The sequence below is a fragment of the Scleropages formosus genome, chromosome 17, assembly GCF_900964775.1.
Source record: "Scleropages formosus chromosome 17, fSclFor1.1, whole genome shotgun sequence".
Classification (NCBI taxonomy): Eukaryota; Metazoa; Chordata; class Actinopteri; order Osteoglossiformes; family Osteoglossidae; genus Scleropages; species Scleropages formosus.
The window spans coordinates 11,821,927-11,841,653 of record NC_041822.1 but is presented as its reverse complement, the minus strand read 5'-3'; the positions used below and the strand labels follow the sequence as shown (position 1 = coordinate 11,841,653).

The window sequence follows — 19,727 nt, the reverse complement described above, 5'->3', positions numbered from 1 at the left end:
ATCTGGAAGCACGGTCAATTTATTGACCCACACGATGACCAGCTGCACTGCACCCGGAACTGATCGATAACTGTCTCGGTGAACACGACGGTGGGATCACAAAGTCAGCGGGAATCACATGCCTTATCAGATGCCAGCCCTGAATATTGATTTTTTTTTTTTTTTTTTTTTTTGTGCATGGCGAAACTGCCCACTTTACAACAGAAGGCTTTGAAATGGTCCTTCAGTAACGGTAAGCAAGTTAATGAATATGTCACCGGAAGTAGCGCTGATGTGTACTCCAACAGCGCTGTCACTGACAACTGCGGGATCTAAGCACACAACAGCTGGTAACAAGGACAACCATTTACCTATGGAATAAGGGAATAATTACCTAGCCACAGAACTTGTGGCAGACAGCAGCCTTCCTAAAATCAATGCAGCCCGGTGCCATATATTTTTTGTTAATCATCATTGTCATTTTCCTAAAAAATGGTGCTGGCATGAGGGAATGCGAGTCTGTATGTTTGTGCACGTTGTAATTTGGCACATTAACAAGCGTTGGCTGTTAAACAAACTGATGCGTCATCTCCGAAATGGAGCCAACAAAGGACGGCATGGGCTAAAGATCAGTTATGAGCCAAAAAATAAATCAACAAAATACTGGGGAAAACAGACAATAATGGGGCATATGTGGTGAAGGTAATTGGGGAAGTGAGCAACTTTATACTATGGTGTCAATTTAATGGGTATTTCTTTCTTTTTTTTTTTTTTTTTTTTTTTTTTTAACAGGCACAGCAATTGCTTTCCTCGGCCTGCTATTGCAAACAGATTTGTTTGGCAGACTTGAGCTCAGCGTTGCAAGAAACTGTCAATTAAATGGACGCTGGGAAGTGTGGCTGCACCCTCCCTGTCTTTTTGTGATTTAGAGCTTTCTACCTTGAGCATGAAAAGTTTCCCTGGCTCACAAGCTGACTTTGTAATGATCTGTGCCATTTTCAGCAGAGCTGATGCAAAATGGGGCTCAGAGTTTGTTTTTCCTGTTGCATCTTACTTCTGCTATCTTTGCAGAGTTTGAAGCTTATATGGGTTGATGTTTGATGCTACACTAAGTATATATGTTTTAACAGTTTCATGGATCATTAAATGAGAAACATGTTTCAGCCTGTGAGTTTTATGTCCATTGGATATCCCTGTAAACTGCAACCTGTCATAACTGGTTACAATGTTGAACTCTGGCGATAGTTTTTTCACAAAGTAGGTTCACCCATCAAGTCTAACCAAAAATATTCACTTTTACTGGAGAAAATATGTCAACAATATTTAATCTTTCCTGCAGGTCCGCTGGCAGTGGTTGGGGTTCCTTTTGGGGCAATATGTGTAGGCTGAAGACCGGGGACGACCTACCTTGGCCTTGCCGGTGCTTTGCAGGATGTGCACCAAGGCAGAAGCCATCTCCTCCTTGCTCTTCACACTGAGTGCTGGCTCCAGCACAGAGCACAGCAGCATGTAGTTGTTAGTGGTGTATTCTGCAAACTCCTTGTACAGTTCCATTGGCAGGATGCTCATGCTCTGGTACCGGGACTTGAGACGGATCATAGGCCCTGGCGCTTTGCCCTTGTTGGGGTTGGGTGTGCTTACTGGGTACCATTTCTCCACAAACTGCCTCCCTGTTACAGCTCCAATGGGAATGTTGACCAGGCCCACGTAACTGTTCTTGTCCTTCTTCTTCTTCTTATCCGTCTCCTTATACAAGTGCACAGTCACGCTCCTGACTGCTGGCAGGTTGTTGAACTCAAAGTGCTCACCCCAGAATACATTGTCTGTTTTGAGCTTGCAGGTAGTCCGAGCATATAAGGAGTCGTCCAGACACAGCTCACAGAAGTACCGCTTTTTGGCAGGAAGGTCCTTGGCCTCAATGATCCACAGCTTCAGTATGTTTTCCACACGCCGACTGTTGTCCTTTGAAAAGAAAAACATTATTGTTAACGGCACAATACAAGTGATTAACACCGTGAAAAACATACCCATGAAAACCTAAGCCATAATAGTCTTACACACATACCTCAAAAGACTACTTACTATTCATATGTGTGCAACCCTAATAATTTCGCACTTTATACAAGAGCAACCGTGCTCTGTACTAAACCAAGTATGGAGATTTTGTTATCAGTGGTGCACTTAAGATTTGGACCTATAGCCTTATACTCACAAAACTCTGATCCATTAACTACTACTATTAATTATAAGCCTTCAGCAGAGCCAGTTATCTCACCTTATGCTGCTCTGCTTCATAAAATACAGAAGAACTGAATGTAGTTAAATTCTTATGTGGCATAAAATTAATGTTAATTATTTCATTAAAAAAATGTACGCTTTATAACAAGAAGGGGGTGAAGATTTACAGCCAGGAGAATGTAATAACCCAGAAGATGGAAATCTCTTTTAATTAGTCTGCAATTTGTTAAATGACTAAGGATGAAAGGAAAAGAGGAATGCGATCATCTTTATGATAAGAAGCCATATGGTTATTATATCTTAACGCTCCAGTCTTTTTCATTTTCACAAGAATACAAGACTTAAGCAATATTTTTGGTACATAAATGAATTCACAAAATTATTGAATAGACAAAGGTGTTGTGTAAAGAGGTCATACATCCCTTTGAGTAGCTGGATTTTTGTTAAAATTACCGCTTTAAAAAAAAAAAAAAAATTATGCCAGGAAAAAATAGAACAGACCTATTCATCAAAAAAATGTCCTGTTTGAAATCAAAGCTGCCGCCACTGAGGGGTGAACTGGCTATGTCCTGCACTCGGACACAGCCTGGATGATATAAATCCAGTGAGAGGAGTGCTAACACTGACATGGTCTGTTGAAGCCTGCTGCTGTACCCTGAGCCTGTTTTCCATGTATAGAGGCTCCGCTGGCCTCACCTTGTTGGGGTGCACAGCTCTCCTCAGGTTCTCCATCCACTTGTCCCGCTCTGCTGCTGATCGACAGGAGAAGCATTTGCTTCCAGTGGAGGTGGTTACCTGCAATGGGAAAGCAGTCGGGGAAACATTGCCAGGTGGTTAAAGGTATGGATGGAAGAAAGTGCTATTGAGATGAAGCCTACTTATAGCGACTTAAGGCATAGTTTCGAAGGGAAAGAAAGAATGGAGATTAAAGGTATGACTGGGGGATAATCCAATAAGAGGGTATTGCATTTATTGATAGGATTAATAGGGAAGTCACTATGGAGTAACTTTCTAAAAGTCCCACAAGTCCATATTCTAAAATGGGGTCGAAAAGCCATCTGTCTGCTCAGTTTGTTGTTGGTAACATTGTCAACAAGAGGTTTTTAAAAGACTTACTGTTTACTGGTTTACTAAGTGAGCCATTTCAATGCTTGCTGCAACAAATGTCCCAACAGACCATCCCTACCTTCCATTAATAACAAAAGAGCTTATTCCTAGTGTGACACATAATTGGACACCTGAATACATTCCTTCACAGGATATGAGATGTCACTTTTCTAGATCTCTAAATATTTCGAAATTCCCATAATAGCATTTTCTTCAAGCTGTCATCATTCGTATGATGACTTAGAAATAGCCATAGAAATTAGCAGACCTGATACCCAGAGGGGACACAGCTACATCAGAACAAGAAATGAAGACCTATTCTTCTGTTAAACTGGAATTTTGTATTATGTGTTTCTCTGATTTTTTAACGTTTTGTGTAATGTTTCCTGCCTTTTGTCTGCTGTATATACTCTGCATTCCAAAACCCTCCTCTGGACAACTGGATTTTAAACGAAGATGGATGGATGGTTTTTTGGATTTTTTTTCTCTGTTGGGAATGTATAAAGTGATCTGTGACTTTTTTGCAAAGCACTTTGTATAAAATTGAGAGGGTACTTTTTAAGCATACTGATAGTCCTCATGTCTAGAGGAAGGATTCACTGCGAGTATACTTCAAGAACCAAAAGGAAAATCAACTACTTGGTAAGAAGTATCAACTCTGCACTGCAGTTCTTCTTTCCTTGTTCCAGTACATCAGATTATGTCCATGTGTCATAAGTTGGTTCTTCCAACAACCCAGTGAGCCATACATTGATAGACCCTTGAGTACCAGAAAAGATATTTTGGGCTGCAAGTTGACATATGATATTTATCTCCAAAACAAGATTAAATGATGTTTTTCAGCACAATTTCTGTTTAATTGGAGCAAAGCTTCAAATCTAACTTCAAAAGAAAGGAAAAATAGAATATCTATACTTATTTAAAAGATACAACAGAACTGACACTGTTTTTTTTTTTTTAAGAACAATTACATTATGAATAGCTACATCTTGAATTTCTGTCTGGTGTTGTTACTGATACTGTAGAACATACTACGAAAAGTCACATTTGACAGAAAGTACAAATTTATGCAGATAAAAACTATGCAAACCATACTCATAATATTTCAGCTGAATGTTAAGTTTAAGAGACAAATTACATTTGATAATGCAGCAGGTTAAAAGGGTGTTATAAAGGGTAAAGAACATTTCCTTGAGAATAATCTACTATTACTACAGTATGCGGACTCAGCTGGACTCTGTTGTAGATGATGACTGGGAACTTTTCAGCATCAATGAAGTGTTATGTCAGTGATATTCGAGTTTATGGCTTTATATGAGCTTTCTCAAACTAAATATTTCCCTTCATCACCTTTGTGTTCAACTTGTTTGACACAATGAATGCTACCTTTAAGTATTTGCCCCTTGCAGTTCATTAAAAATGAATTTGTTTTTAAATGCATGCCCAACTTCCGAAGGCTTCAAGGAGAGCTGTAAGCAATCAAAAGCTCAGACTGCTTTAGTACTGCAGGTATAGAGAGGCTCTGTAAGGTTTGAAGAAAATCAAACTTGTTTAAGTATTATTGGTCTCACCTCAAAGCAGTAGTCCTGGCCCAAGATGCTGCTGTGCACAGGCTTGATGACCACCTCCTCCTCCATGCTGAGGTCGAGAGCTTCCACCGCACTGCTGGGGCTGAGCAACGACTCGTGAGACCGCGACTCCTTCAGCCTCGGCATCAGATGTGATCTGGGGAGGTTGGGAGATGGCATGGGTGCTGTGAGGCACTGTGGAGCAAGTCTGGCCAGTATCATACTGCCACTGCATGCATGTGACGAAAAAACAAATATTTATGAATAGTATAGAGCTAAAGCGAGAGAAGCCTGCATACACATAATAACCTAAAATAAACTCCTCCGTGAGGCCATATGGAAGATTTTCTGCTGCTCAGATTAAAATGTGCAGATATGAGAGAGGTTCTATCATTAGTAAGTGCACACTGATACCCACACCCACATACACACAAGCGCTGAGATTGCAGCACAGTCTCAGAGGTCACACTGCACAGCGAGAAGGAGTCTGGCAAAGTCCTGAAGGATTATTTAGCTTATGCATTTAAGCAACTTTTCAAACTGTTTGTCTAATAGGGAAATCATTTTATGCATTCTGTGGTTTTGCATTCTCTTGGAGTGAATTAAGAATATGCTTGCTATTCTCCCTTACTTCATAAAGCTTATCTCTGTTTTTAAAGTTATTACAAACTCAAGTTATTAAAAAAAGACAGGAATATTTTTGGTGTAGGACCTTTATGTGGGTAACGGTAACATTAGGGATGAAAGAATATTAATGGGAAATACAGTAACATTCTTGGTAACTCAAATTACCATCAAGGCCAATAAAATACAATACCGTGATTTTCCCTCTTAATTGAAAAGTACAACCCCATTAAATTTTCATAAGTCAACTTGCATTTCCTTCTGTGTCTTTTTGTATCACCCGCTGGACTACAGTGAAATTCATTATAGTTAGTGCTGGAGACAGAGGCTGCAGAAAATGTGATGTTTTTAACTCAGTGTAGGGGGCATCAAGGGGAAATGGGTTCATTCGGGCTGGGAATCTGTCACATTATCTGTTACCATCGCTGTCAGCACTATGGCTGAAGCCATTAATGGCTGATGCCTCATTGAATGACCTCCTCTTGTGACTTTTCACTGTACTTGCCAGCAATGATCAGGCTTCAAGTTTTCCTTCACTTATATGGGTTTATATGGGTCTGTCTCCTCCCTGACCTCTCCCAGAGTGCTCCCCTGTTCACACCTATAAAGGACCGCTGCTCAGACACTTGATGTTTGGATAAAGCACAAAGAAAATCTGTAGGAAGAACATGGAATGTGAATGTCTGAGCAGGAACAGGAGCAAAGGGAGAAAGAAAAAGTTCAAAACAATAATCATCAATAAATAACAGTACCATAACTGCTTAGAATAAAATGAATTCCTTGCTTCACTGAAACCACATAATGATGGAATCTAAAAACATTTAGTGACAGTATTTTCTTTTTTTTTTCTTTTAAACATCAGGTCTGGCCATGTACATTTGACAACAGATGAAGTCCAAAAACATTATTTCCAGTATTTCTAGCGGACAAGGACGCACATGCAGTGTACATTACAAGTGTTTATTCGAACACCGGCACACATCAAAATAATGCTCTTAGTCCGAGGACCCCTTTTCCTCAAGGACCTGCCCTTCAAGCCAGCCTTCCTGATGCCCCTCAGGGTTTATCTTCTCCACCGGCAAACACAGTCAGCCCCTCATAGTCCCCGTAAGTCACCACAACGGTTAAACACAATTCCCTTTTACCCATAATTCAACTATTGACAATAAACACATTTTCCTGCTCAAACTCATAGCAATGCGGGTTGTTACAGTATTCATCTTGAAGATTTAAAAGTTAAGTCCCATACTCAAAACATGTTTGAATGTATATAGTTTCACATATTTAAAGACTTCTTTATCTTTGCCAAGTAGAGAGTTCAGTGCTGTCAAGGGCCAATGTCAAAGGCTGGACAGGGCAATTAGGCACCGACTGTGAGGCAAACTGTGACAGAAGCCTAGAAACTCTCTGTTCCCGCTGCTTGAAGTCTGTCTATTAATTAAAGATGGCTCTCTTCTCTGAGTCGTTGCACTCCCAAGGTGGAGAGGGACACGTCTCCCTTTGTCTGTGGCAATAGCATGGCCATGACCAAAGAAGGAAAAGGAAAAGTATCACGCACATTGAGACGCTGAAAGAAAACCAAGAGAGAGCAGAAGAAAGAGACTCTTTTCAACAGCCTGAAGTCTCAGTGGAAGCCAGAACTGAATATCAGTGGACACTGAGAAAAGCAACTTAAAGAATTTATCACACAGAATTAGAAAAGACCCGTCCTGTCGTTAACTGGTACTTCTACAAGGCAGAAGTCCAAATAGCGCAAAATCTGTCAAGTGATTAAAATAAATAAAATAAGAATAAAAAAAATACTCAGTATGACCTAAGGTCTAATCATGCCAAACATAACCTTAATGGAAAGCTTCTCATACCAGTGGGTGGTTTTGATGAATTTCGGTTTCATTTTCAGTTGACCTCTGACCAAAATGACACAAAGAAAGCTGTGAAAGTAACACGGAATCTCTCGCTCAGTAGTATGAGACCACTCTTTGTCACCTCTGCCTTATTTAGTTCCAGCCATGGGATGCTGCAGAAGACAAATTAAGACACAGTCAGCCAGATCACTCAGAAACCCTACAGAAAATCGAGAAAGAGCTCACGGTCTACACAGACAATACCACACACCTGTTTATTTCATCAAACTCACAAAGGCATGTAATATATACACACTGCTTTTAGAATAACCTATGCATCTAAAAACAAAGTGCTTAACTGGGTTCTAAAATTGGGTTTGGAGACTGTCTTCATGCAAATATAAACCTTTTTCCCTCCTGTTTAACAAACACTTTGGCACTGCTGCTCCGGGCTATTGAATGGATGTATTAATTGGATATGACAGTATATAGTCACTAATGAAACAAATGAAAAGATCTGTTTTAAAGGCATGTTTTTCACTTAGAGCGAGCATATCCTGAGCTTGTCCTCAGGTTATGGAAAAAAAATATGGTTGCTTTCGAGAATTTAGAAGACGGAAATTAAATACCCAAAACGACTTCCATTCATTATAAACAAGTATTTGTTGTTCTAGTGTTCTTAGGAACACGTCCCTTATTTGATTAGAAATTTTCTTTTTGAAAACATATACATTTTTAAAATATCTTCATCACTTGTATTTTTTACCACTATCCTCACATTCTCAGCAGCATTCTTCTTCTTAATAGCACTGAATTTTCTACATTCCCCAGTTACCTGGTTGTACACATTTGTGTATTTCTGTAACATTTTCAAATACTGTGATGCATTTACATCCCGCAGAAATTTTTATGCAAAGGGAATTGTGTTGAACATCAGTTTCTAAATATATATTAAAAAATAAACAATTCTTGTGAATATATTGTCCTTTTCTGAAGAGCTGCAATGCTTAAGACCAGCCAAACTGCCAAGTTTAGTCTGTGAGCTTCTGAAAAGGAAAAGGGAGAGCAACTGGGAGTAACGGGTGAAATGGAGGTCCAAATGGAAGTGTGTTAGGGCACTTTCTCACCAGAAAGTGGAAACTGTGAATCTGAACACAATTATCAGTGAGACACTTTCCATCTGGCATTTCTGTTTTGATATTGATTTTGTAGTAGTAAAAAGTACCACATCTTCTACACGCAGAGTAGACAATAGAAAAGACAACACATTTCAGCATTAATGTGTGTCACTTTAGGAAAGGCTGTTAATACGTGTGTTAAAAATCAGAGGTGAGGGACACTCTTGTTCTGAATCTGAAGCTTCCTACTGAGAAACGTGGGCTGACTTGGCAGTTTGACCTGGGTGAGAGCTCAAAGGCTGTTAAGACACTTGATTCTTCCTTTCAAAGAGCACAAGACACATCTCAGGGAAATAATAAAACAAGCCAATCATTCAGTCACAGTCAGTGTCCTCTGCATAAACCATTATACTATCGACAGAGAGTCTAAGGGAGAAGCAAAGAAGCAGGGCTGAAATCCAGGATTTGTATGACTTTTTCAGATTTCGTGTTCTCCCAGATCTATACTCTCTGTTCTGATAAAGGCAAAAACATACTTAAGTTACAAAATTATATTTTAATTTATTATCTATGTTTAAATTACTGTGGTGTTGAGTCCTTGATTTTTTTCCAGCGTTTATATGCCTCTGAAGCCCAGAAAAACTAACAAAAGATACGGTATTGACTGCATTCCTTGCTGATTAGTGTGACACAAAGACCATTCCCCAATCATTTTTTTTTTTTTTTTTTTTACCTTTTCAAACACTTTGTTCACACGTCTTATAAGGCCTAGGGGTATATTAGATGAAATGCTCTAACCCTTGTCATAAAATTCACCAGGAGAAAAAAAAAAAAAAAACACTATGTTTTGGTTGCAATGTATTTTAGTCATTTTACAACTGGAAAAGAATACCAAAAAAGCAAGGTCCTCTAATGGAGAAAGTGAAGGCTTTTTTGTTCATCAGGGACAACTGCTACACTAATTTAGTTTAATAGCCTCTTACATTCTCAATGCGGCGTTACAAGCCCTCGGTGCTTATTTTCTCACTTTTTTCTTCAGTCAGAGTATTTTGGTTCCATATTCAACAGCATACGGATAGAGCTTGTGTTTCGGAATGTCCTCTCATTGTCTTCATTGCTCATAGTTCTGGTCTCAAAGTGTAAATATTTTAGTAACTGTGGCTGGAAATAGACTTCTTCTGCCCTGTAGCTGAAGTTCTACCATCCCTCTAAAGGATTATTTAAAATGTTTTACAATATTTATTTTAGGGTCAAAACTATTTATGATCTTAATTTTACTGATTTGAAATTATGCAGGTGTGTCACCTAATGCATAGCTAAGGAAATCTGACCCCTTCTAGGATACACAAGACTAACAAGGAAGGATTTGCTATAAGGATGACTAAATTCAGAGATAAACAGTTAACAACAATACAATTTGACATCTTTAATAGCTTGCTCCAGGACTGCCAAAAAAATGTACATGTTTTTTTTTTTAAAAAATGTTAGTAATCTGTCCAAATTTTAATTCATTATGCCACCATTTGTACATCAATATTACATGATGCATCATTTTTATGTTCAGTATTATATGATAAAAGTGATAATTTGCAAGTGGAAAAAAGCAATGCAGCTCATTAACGGTTAGCAACAAAGATTTTCAACGTGTAGTCTGTCGAAGAAACTCATACGAAGAGGTCTGTCTATATTGAACATGTCAGTGAAGCTCTATTATGGACAATATACTTGTGCAGTGTAGTGCAAAGTGGAGGCACTGGGGATGTGCCCTGTTACTATTTGGAAGACGATACTAGTGAGAATGCCAAATGGATGCACAGAAGGACATAGAAGCACACTGCTCTTCCTATCATTACCTGCAAAGTTAAACTAAATTGAGTAAATGTAGCCATGGCAAGGAAATAGTAAAATTAAAACCCGAGTTTACTAAGCTCAGTTTAAGACAGATATCAGAGATGCTTTCTATCTTAACTTGACAAAGTTGAAGGACAAGCCCATATGAAAGAGAAAAGAAACAATCACCTGTGAACCTTATTTCTTTTCACTGCAGTGAGATATTCGTTCACGTGGTCGAGGGGAGTCCCTGTTTTCAGCTAGAAGCTCAGCCTCAGCCAAGGAAGTGAACAACACTGTCCTTCTCTCCTGCCTCTGAAATCAACGAAAACAGAACTACTTTTCCTCCCTCCTAATGGGCAAATGACACGAACACCAACCCACAAATGAGGAGGGACCTTACCACCTAATGAAGCTCCCTTGTTATAGTAAATGTGTTTTAAATCAATTTCATTTAAAGAGTGTTTTTGTAGGCCCCACTCAGTGTGAGAGGTTTGCGCCTCTGTCCGGCAGCACAGTGAAGGATGCAGCCAAGGAGTCGTGCTGCAACCATGGTCCCAGCCCTGCCTCACCGCAGTATATATGTCCTACTACAGTATCGATACTTCTATCATTAAAAAAGTACAAAACTTCCACAGAAAGCTAAAGACTTTCCACAAAGCTCTGTCGGATAAAAGTAAAAAACAGAAAATAAATACAACTATTTATCCATCCATCCATCTTCCTCCGCTTTTGCAACTATTTATGTATATTAAAATAAAAACTCCGAAAATGTATATTTTGATGGGTAATGATGAGTTAAGAAATTAATCTGACAAGTGTGGGACAGCTGGTAGCGCAGTGGTTAGAGCTATTGCTTTTGGACCCACAGATCTGATCCCCACCTCCAGTTGTAGTACCCTTGAGCAAGCTACTTACCCTAAATTGCTCCAGTAAAATTACCCAGCTGTATAGATGGGTAAATAATTGTAAACACCTCAACGCTGTAAGTCGCTTTGGAGAAGGGCATCAGCTAAATGAATAAATGTAGGTATGAATGACCTGTATTTCTCTTCACACTGTTATAAAAATGTTCGACAAGGTAATGTGTTTATCATCATCTTCTTTGAAATCTCAAACTAAGTAAACTACTCCTCTAAGTCTGCAATATAACAACAGCTTAGACCAAGAGTATCTCACATCCACCTCCTATTTTTACCACATTAAAGTGCTGAAAGGACCTTCCTGAGATGACATTTTCGTCACTTCTCCACAGCCATCAAACTGGTGCTTCTGTGATGTCACAAACAGCAGTCACATGACGGGGAGAACCGGGGAGGTAGAAAGCAGTGCGGCATGAGGTCTCAAAGGAAAATCCGCAAGCAGGAACACCCAGTGTACACAACCCTGGCACAGACTCAGCACAGGAAGCCGCTTCCTGAAATATAAATGATGTCATGCATGAAACGGGAGGCCCCTGTTGCCCCGTTGTCCTACTGGGGAATTTTTGAAGTACAATAGCAGATATGAGTCTTGAATAATAAAAGAGCCAAGACCTCTTGAGAAAGAGAACATACTGTAAATAACAAGCCCATTAAGCCGTTGGCGTCTTTAGGCATAATTAACCAATGCAGTAGTATTTATTTTCCCAACTGTTAATATATCTCCTTTTATTCATCATTTATAGACAAGAAAATTTAAGGACATAGAGGTTCAGCACAGTACAACCAGCCTCTGCATTCCAAATACCAGCCTTCCATCGCTCAGTGTGAGCTAAAAGGCAAGACATGACAGCAAAGACAGCTGTCATGAAACAGTGGTGAAGAATGAAAGCTGATGGAATTCTTAGCCGGCACTTTCACAGATGGTCTGACCAAGGCTGTGAAAATGCTTTCTTCCTTCGGAAATCCTCAGTTCATCAGCCACAGGATCCCCACGGTACTTCATCTCCGTTGAATTCATGACATTTCTCATCTTGTACAGCAGCTCACAGAACTCCCATTCCGTGTCATTCATTTACTCATCTGTCCCACAAGCAACATGTCACCCACTCAGTGGAATACAGGAAAATACTCAAAAGTGCGGGCCCAACACCATCCTAATCAAGTCAGTAGGTTGTTTTGGTTCAACATTTTTCTTGCGGAGCAAAATTTAATCAATTAATAGGTGAAGTTTCATAAAGTCTATCAAGACAAAACCATGGCATGTGCAGGCAAAATGTTCCCTGATATTTTAAAATCTAAATAAATACTGAATAGCAGTCCGGCAACACGCTCCAAGATGCACCTTAACATGCAAAGTAAACATGTTCTAACAGTTTTCTCTACTATTTCATCCAATATTAACTAGTGACATATAGTTAAATAATATATTTTAACTTCTTTGTGATTGCAGCTTTTCACTGCTAATTGAAGAAATGGGAAAACACGCAAAATAAACAATATTTGCCATCTGTAATGTACAAAAGCTCAGTGTCAACAGCTGTAGTGCTTTGCCTTTGTGTGCCCCACATCTGTAGAGGAGAGGTATCGATACTGTAGGGTGCTCTGATCATCTCAGTGAGATTGTCACGAAACCATCGAGAGCCTCATCCTGTTTCCATCACCTTACTCAAACAAAGACATAATGAGAAAATTACCCAACCGTTTTGCTCCTGTCTGATTCAAATGATGAAAAACTCAGGGTTGAATAATTTCCCCGAACTGGGGACTGATACTGTTAGACATTATCCGTAAAGTAAATATTTTGTGCCTCATTCATATTAGAAAGTTGAAAAGTGCCGGCAGCACAATTGCTAGATTGCATCTGCATGGTCCTCCCTTGAGAGAAATACTCCATTTGGTCTGAGTGCTTGGGAGTTCGCACTTTGCTGACTATACATCTCAGTTTAGCATCTACCTGTATTTAGGGTAAAATCACAAACTGTTAAATCCATGCTCACAAAGTGCTGCAGAAAGGACCTTGGGCAGAGGTCACAGAATTAATCAGGCAGTGCAGACTGCGCTTTCTCTCAGGAGCAAGGTGTGAGGGTCGCAGATTTTTCCATCTCACTCCATCACTGTCTGTCTCAGTGGGTGGCTGCACTTGGAGTCCAGAGGGCCAAAGGGGACATGATAATGACCGACACTGAAGAAGAGAGGACAGATGCACTAATGACTTGTTTATAGAGATGCAGAGCACAAGGTTTAGTAACAATGTTTGGGGATGAACAGGCGACACAGTAATGAATAGCACTTGATGGGTGTAGGTGACAGTAATAAATGCCATTAGCAAGGCCAGTAATGAAAAATCATGGCCTGTCTGGACCCGGGGCTTGGCTGAATGTTTACTAAACCGAGAGGAGCCAAAATACCAAATAATCTTTGATCAGCTTCAAATAATTGAAGAGTTTTGGCACCGGCTGGCCTCTGTGCTAAATGTTCTCAGACGCTTATCTTGTTAATGATGTGGATCAGTTTGGAGAGCTTGTACACACATAGCACAATGTTTGCTGACATAATTATATAGCAATGAAATTTATACAAAGTAAATCAGCCATTCAGGAAGATCAGTTCGGTAACATAAGGCCTGTGGGTAGTTTAGTGATTAAGAAAGTGACTTATAACGTGAAAGTTGCAAGTCTGAATACCACACCCACATTACTGTAGTATTCATAAGCAAGGTACTTGCCCTAAATTGTACCAGTAAAATAGTTTACTGCATAAAGGGGTAACATTTGTTGGTGCAGCAGTTCATCTCACAGATACATGTTCACAGAAAATTGTGTGTCCCTAAGTTACCGGAACCACACTTTTTTTTAGAAGACAGAAGGAAACCAGAGCCCCCCGCACATAGAGAGCATGCAAGCGCCACACAAACAGGAGTGGGGCTGGATCTAAACGCAGAACCCTGGAGTGGTGAGGCAATGGAGAGACCTGCTAAGGCACCATGCTGCCCCTACATAAATCATTTCATGAATATTGATAGCTTTAAAAAAATAACCCAAGTAACATTTACACAAAGGATTTAATTAGGAAAAAGACTGACTGAGCAACAGCGTAACTGAGGCAAGTTCCTGTCACAGCAGTATAGAGCTTTTTACCCATTTCATTTGCAGACGTGGTTCCAAAAGTTATTTTTACTTTATAGACAAATTTATCTGCGGGCAATAATCCACGTGAGAATGGACCCTAGGATGAGGAAACCCATTATCTAAGCTGGTGCCCGTTAGATTCGTTTTGTGGAGCCTGGGTGCATTTCACTGACTGTATTTGCTCTTCCTGTACAGGTGGCCCCCAACTTACAATGGGGTTACGTTCCGCGAAACCCATCGTAAGTCGAAATTATCGTAAGGGGAAAATGCATTTAATACACCTAATACACACTACTGCCTGACAGACCGGGAGATGCGGATCGCTGCCGCAGCCCAGCATCGTGAGGGAGTATCGCTCCACATATCGGTTGCCTGGGAAAAAAAATCAAAATGCAAAAGCGGAATTACAGTTTCTACTGAATGTCTATCGCCTTCGTAAAGTCGAAAAAATCATAAGTCGAACCATCGTAAATCGGGGAGCACCTGTATATGACCTCTGTTATTTATGCTAATGCACTTACTGATCTGCATACTCATTACATGCAAGTCACTGTAGAGAAAAGCGTATGCTAAAACTAAATGTAACATGTATCTATATCTTACAATTGGTTGAACATTCTTACAGTGGTCTTGTAATGCTTGCTGTCTAAAGCTTCCTTTAGAAAATAAGCCCCCAGCCATTGGTAGACAAAAGAAATACAATGGCCCACCACCAGAGACAGCACAATAACACATGCAACTTTTGAAAGTTCTGATAAGCACACAGGCGGCACTTGTGATTCTTTGAGCTCTGACACAAACTGTCTGTAGAAGAGATGTAGCAGGGAGAGGAAATAAATTATAAGGCTTCTAAATTGTGCTACTTTTGCAGTAAGATGTGGGAAAGTAAATTAGTTATGGCAACAATCTTACTTGACATATTTCATCACTGTGATTTTTTTTTTTTTTTTTTTAAATCACGGAGACCCTTGGAGGGCTGTTATATCCATTTGTATGGACCAGGATTGCAAGAATACTGTACTAACTCATTAAATTGAGAATTAGATCCGTTGGATAATTTTCATGTGTAGTGACCGCTGTTTTGTAACAATCTGCTCAACAGCTTTCTATAAAAATGAAACTAAAATATGGTAAAATGTAAAACTACAACATTTTTTTCCCCAATACTTACTACGTGTTCAGGTTGAATCTTTCTAATTTTTTAGGATGTTATATGTAAGTCTCTGTGAAGTAATTTCAAGGCAAATGCAAACAAGGCAATATTAAAATATTTATAAAAGGACTGTTAAAACAACTAATATGAATCATATCTTTCAAGAATCCTATTTGAGCACTTATGTCAATTAGTAGGGGCAGCTGTTAGCATAGTGGTAAGAGCTGCCTTAGGACTCAGGTTCAAATCCCCCTTCAAGCTGTACTACCCTTGAGCAATGTATTTAGTCTAAATTACTCCAGTAAAAATCACCCAGCTGTGTAAATAATTATCAGTAGTTTAACACTGTAAATCATTTTGAATAAAAGTATCAGCTAAATGAATAAAGGTACACAGAAACCATTTACTGCAATGACAATACTGTTTATCACATAAACATAAAACTGAATTAATTTGAAACAGAAATTATTTCAGCAAAAATTATTAGAATTACATAACTACTACGTAAACTTATTGTAGATAAAGTTAACGTATATATACATGGGCCACATACAGTAGCCTATTAATACAAGTAGAAATTGTTTTCAAAATACACATTGAAAAACTGAAAAAGACAGTCTTCAACCTCATTCAATTATCATTTATAATTTATCAGCAGATGGTTAAGACCACTGTCATTAGTCTGCCTGACCATATCTATTATGCATTGCATAAACATGTCTAATTGTTGTGTCTTTGTGGACAGTAAATATCAGACATGGTTCCTAAAGAGTAAACTGAAGGTCATCTGGGGGTCATTTGTTAACATGTGCAGCCTCCTAACAGAGTACCTAATTTTCAGTTAATTAATAAATAATGACATATTAATAAATGTCCAAGTGGTTTTTGCTGATCTTTCCCCTAGAGAACACATAAAATCTGGATCTTTGTCTAAGTCAAAATGACATCACTGATGATTTTCTTCCAGGCCCCTACCTACTAGTCACTGTGATAATACTCTCATTCTTACATCATTTCCCATAACACGTGTCAAGGGTTTTTTTTTAAAAGAACAATTCAGAATAAGTATCTTGATCAAGAGTACTACAGTAGGAAAGGCGATTGGAACCCTGTTCCTAGATTGCCAGAGTGACAGTATTATCTACTGTGTTACCTGCTGCCCCAAATGTAATAATCAATGCAATTGTACAACAGGGCTGCAGAACATATATCATCATAATATAATAATCAATGCATCTTTTTTAACGGGGTGAAGACCATACAGTGCATAAGCAACATGCACGAATGCCAATACTATATCAGACATTGGATTGGTAATTTTGCAGTTTTCTCGCAATGGACAGTGGCAGAGACAGCTGAGCTGGTGCACGCGCGCTGATCACTCATGGACAAAACAGCTGTCCAGATGCGAGCTCAGCCCTCACCGACCACGACGACGAAAAACCTCCGAAAAAACCGGTTTGTGCGGCAGCACTGCTTTAGAATCGGTCATCGTAACCTTCTCACATTTGATCTGACGGCTGCTACTAGTTTAGAATGGATTAGGCAGCACATGAGAGCAGCGAGAGCTACAGGGACACGAACGGAGGATGAAGAGGAAGAGGAGGAGGAGGAGACCGGCGCGCTGGGTGGGTTTTGGACGAGAAGGACGGAACAGGGGAAGAGAGACGGGAAACCTATCGTCTCCAGAGCGGGAACATTCACATTCATTGTACCTTCCTTCCCTCAACAGTCAGAACATAAATAAATCCGATCGACGGGTTATTATAGATCAATATAATAAATAGTCGGATTTGTGCCTTCGAACCCGCAGAGCCGGGTCTGAATTCGAAGGGAAATAATCTGGCAGCGTGATGAGAACGAACGGATTTAAACCAGGATACGAAGCGAAAGCATCGCAAAAGTGGGAAACGTGACACGTTCGAGCGAGTTCGCGCGCACTGCTTTTCCTTTCGCTCCGCGAGAACAATAATAATTAATTGGGCTGGAAGGAAGGGTCCAGGGAGCGAGCAGGGGAAAAAAAGCCCCACCGACCGAGCGACAGCCACCCAGCCCAAGCCAACTAAGTGCCTTTTCAAAGTGCGGAGGTGCCGAGAGCAGATTGCCGGAGAGCGTTCCGCCCCACCTCGCCTTCCCAAAAATACCCGACGAAGGTTATTAAGAAGCCCAGGAAGAGCCGAGCGCTCTTTTTACTCACTGTTTGGCGAAGCGCTGCAGCATGGCTCCATGGAAACGCGCAGGGTGTGTGTGCGGAGCGCGCGCGCACTTTAGGAAACCTCCCCCCCCCGCCCCGCTTTCCGACTATTTAACAAAAATGAAAAAAGAAAAGAAAAAAAAAATGTCTGGAAGCGCATTTCTGCAAGAGGGAGTCCAGCCCTGACAGTGGACTGCCTTTCCGCTGAGCACCCCAGGGAATAAACACACACACACACACACACACACACACCGTTTCACCCTCATAGGAAATTCATTCAGTGTCTGAGTGTGTTCATTATACATCAGTGTTCATGGGGTGTGAAGTATTAGCCACACGACACTTCTGCCCTCTTTGTCAGCCCTAAGGAAGACCAAGGTAAAACACACCTATGACCAGTTTCTGTTTCAGTGGGAACATTTCATGATGTGTGTGTGTGAAGGACAGAAGGAGAAGAAGGGAACAGCTCCCATTTCCAAGAGCTGCACTGAAGCACAGACCTGGTCAGTTTTAAGGCAAAGGAGACCAAAGGGTTTAAACCGGAAAACTCGCAAGCAAGCGAGCTGTGCCTATTCACCACTCCTACACATTTTGTTTTATGTATTATGCATTATATTACGATCGGTTTATGAAGGGTAAAAACCCGCATCTGGCTTCTCCTTTGAGCACATGGTTTGGAGCTCCACCCCTACAGCAGAATAATACTGTGTCCAGACAAGTCTCTCCAGAGGCCAAGGCCACATCATCTCTTCTCTCTCGCACACGCGTGTGTGCACAGACACACACACACACACACACACACACACACACACACACACACACTCTCTCTCTCTTTTATTTTTATTTCTTTCTACTACTTCCTGCTGCTTCTTCCCCAGACTACCCCATACCAGCTGATATATTTGTCTCATGTACTTTTACAGTCTTTATTGCATGTGGGTCACAGCAGGTGTATATTTAGCTAAGTACATTGTACAGTACACGTTTGCAAGCCATTTCAAGACATTTCACGTCTGTATCCTGCAAAACATACAATGTCTGAAATCAGGTGCATTTAGCAAATCCCGAGAACATTTTCAGCATCATTACTGTAATACTAACAAAATCCAACTACAGCTATGTAGGTAATGTTTAGCAACTTCTATCTCTCCAGAACATAGATTTTACGATTATGTTTATCTAACCAGAAGGCTGTCAGGTCAAAGACAGGGAAGGTTGCTGCTATAATTCACCTGAGCAAGATACGCAAATTCACATGTCCAGGTGGAAATTGGTAAAAAACTCAAAGTAGCCAGGATAAAATGATCACATAAGCTAAATAATAATGACCTTAACTTAAAAAAGATGCCATATTTATTGGATTAAAACTGTCTCTAGATTAAAATTGTAAATGATAGCAAGTCAAGGGGGTGCGGTGGCGCAGTGGGTTGGACCACAGTCCTGCTCTCTGGTGGGTCTGGGGTTCGAGTCCCGCTTGGGGTGCCTTGCGACGGACTGGCGTCCCGTCCTGGGTGTGTCCCCTCCCCCTCCGGCCTTACGCCCTGTGTTGCCGGGTAGGCTCCGGTTCCCCGTGACCCCGTATGGGACAAGCGGTTCTGAAAATGTGTGTGTGTGTGTGTGTGTGTGTGTGTGATAGCAAGTCAGCTCTTAAGCTAGACATGGAGCAGTTATAATAAACACACGTTTCCACATTTGTATGTTTGATTTTGATGACATACAGACAGAATTCAGCAGTGCGTCGCGTGCATTTTCAGAGGACACGACAGATTACGCATGAAAAGAAACAGTACAACACTGGATTTTAAATAAAGGGCATTATTAAGACCTGGGAAACTATTCATGAATATGGGTTGAACACAGAACATCCCATAGTGGTAATATAATATTCACATTCATTTAGGTAATTCAATAATTTATTGCAACGACTGAATCATTCTTTGCAACTCCTGGATAGTTAATGAGCTGTTCAAACAATGTTACTGTAAGGGTTCGATACCTAGTGCATCAGCTATGTCTTTTTA

At 40.2% G+C, this 19,727-nt stretch overlaps 1 protein-coding gene across 7 annotated transcripts in view; it reads right to left on the bottom strand.

Moving 5' to 3' along the window:
* The window catches only part of dab2ipa (DAB2 interacting protein a), a 156,512-nt gene that overhangs the window by 25,849 nt on the left and 110,936 nt on the right, over positions 1 to 19,727 (bottom strand). For 6 of the 7 annotated variants that reach the window (XM_018759463.2, XM_029259560.1, XM_018759469.2 and 3 more), the window contains 3 exons: positions 4,896 to 5,049; positions 2,914 to 3,012; positions 1,387 to 1,941 (listed from right to left, as the gene is read on the bottom strand). In XM_018759463.2, the coding sequence (XP_018614979.1) occupies positions 1,387 to 1,941; positions 2,914 to 3,012; positions 4,896 to 5,049 (808 nt within the window). Of the gene's footprint in view, positions 1 to 1,386; positions 1,942 to 2,913; positions 3,013 to 4,895; positions 5,050 to 17,709; positions 17,738 to 19,727 lie in introns of those variants that run through there. The other variant, XM_018759465.2, reaches the window with a different exon arrangement.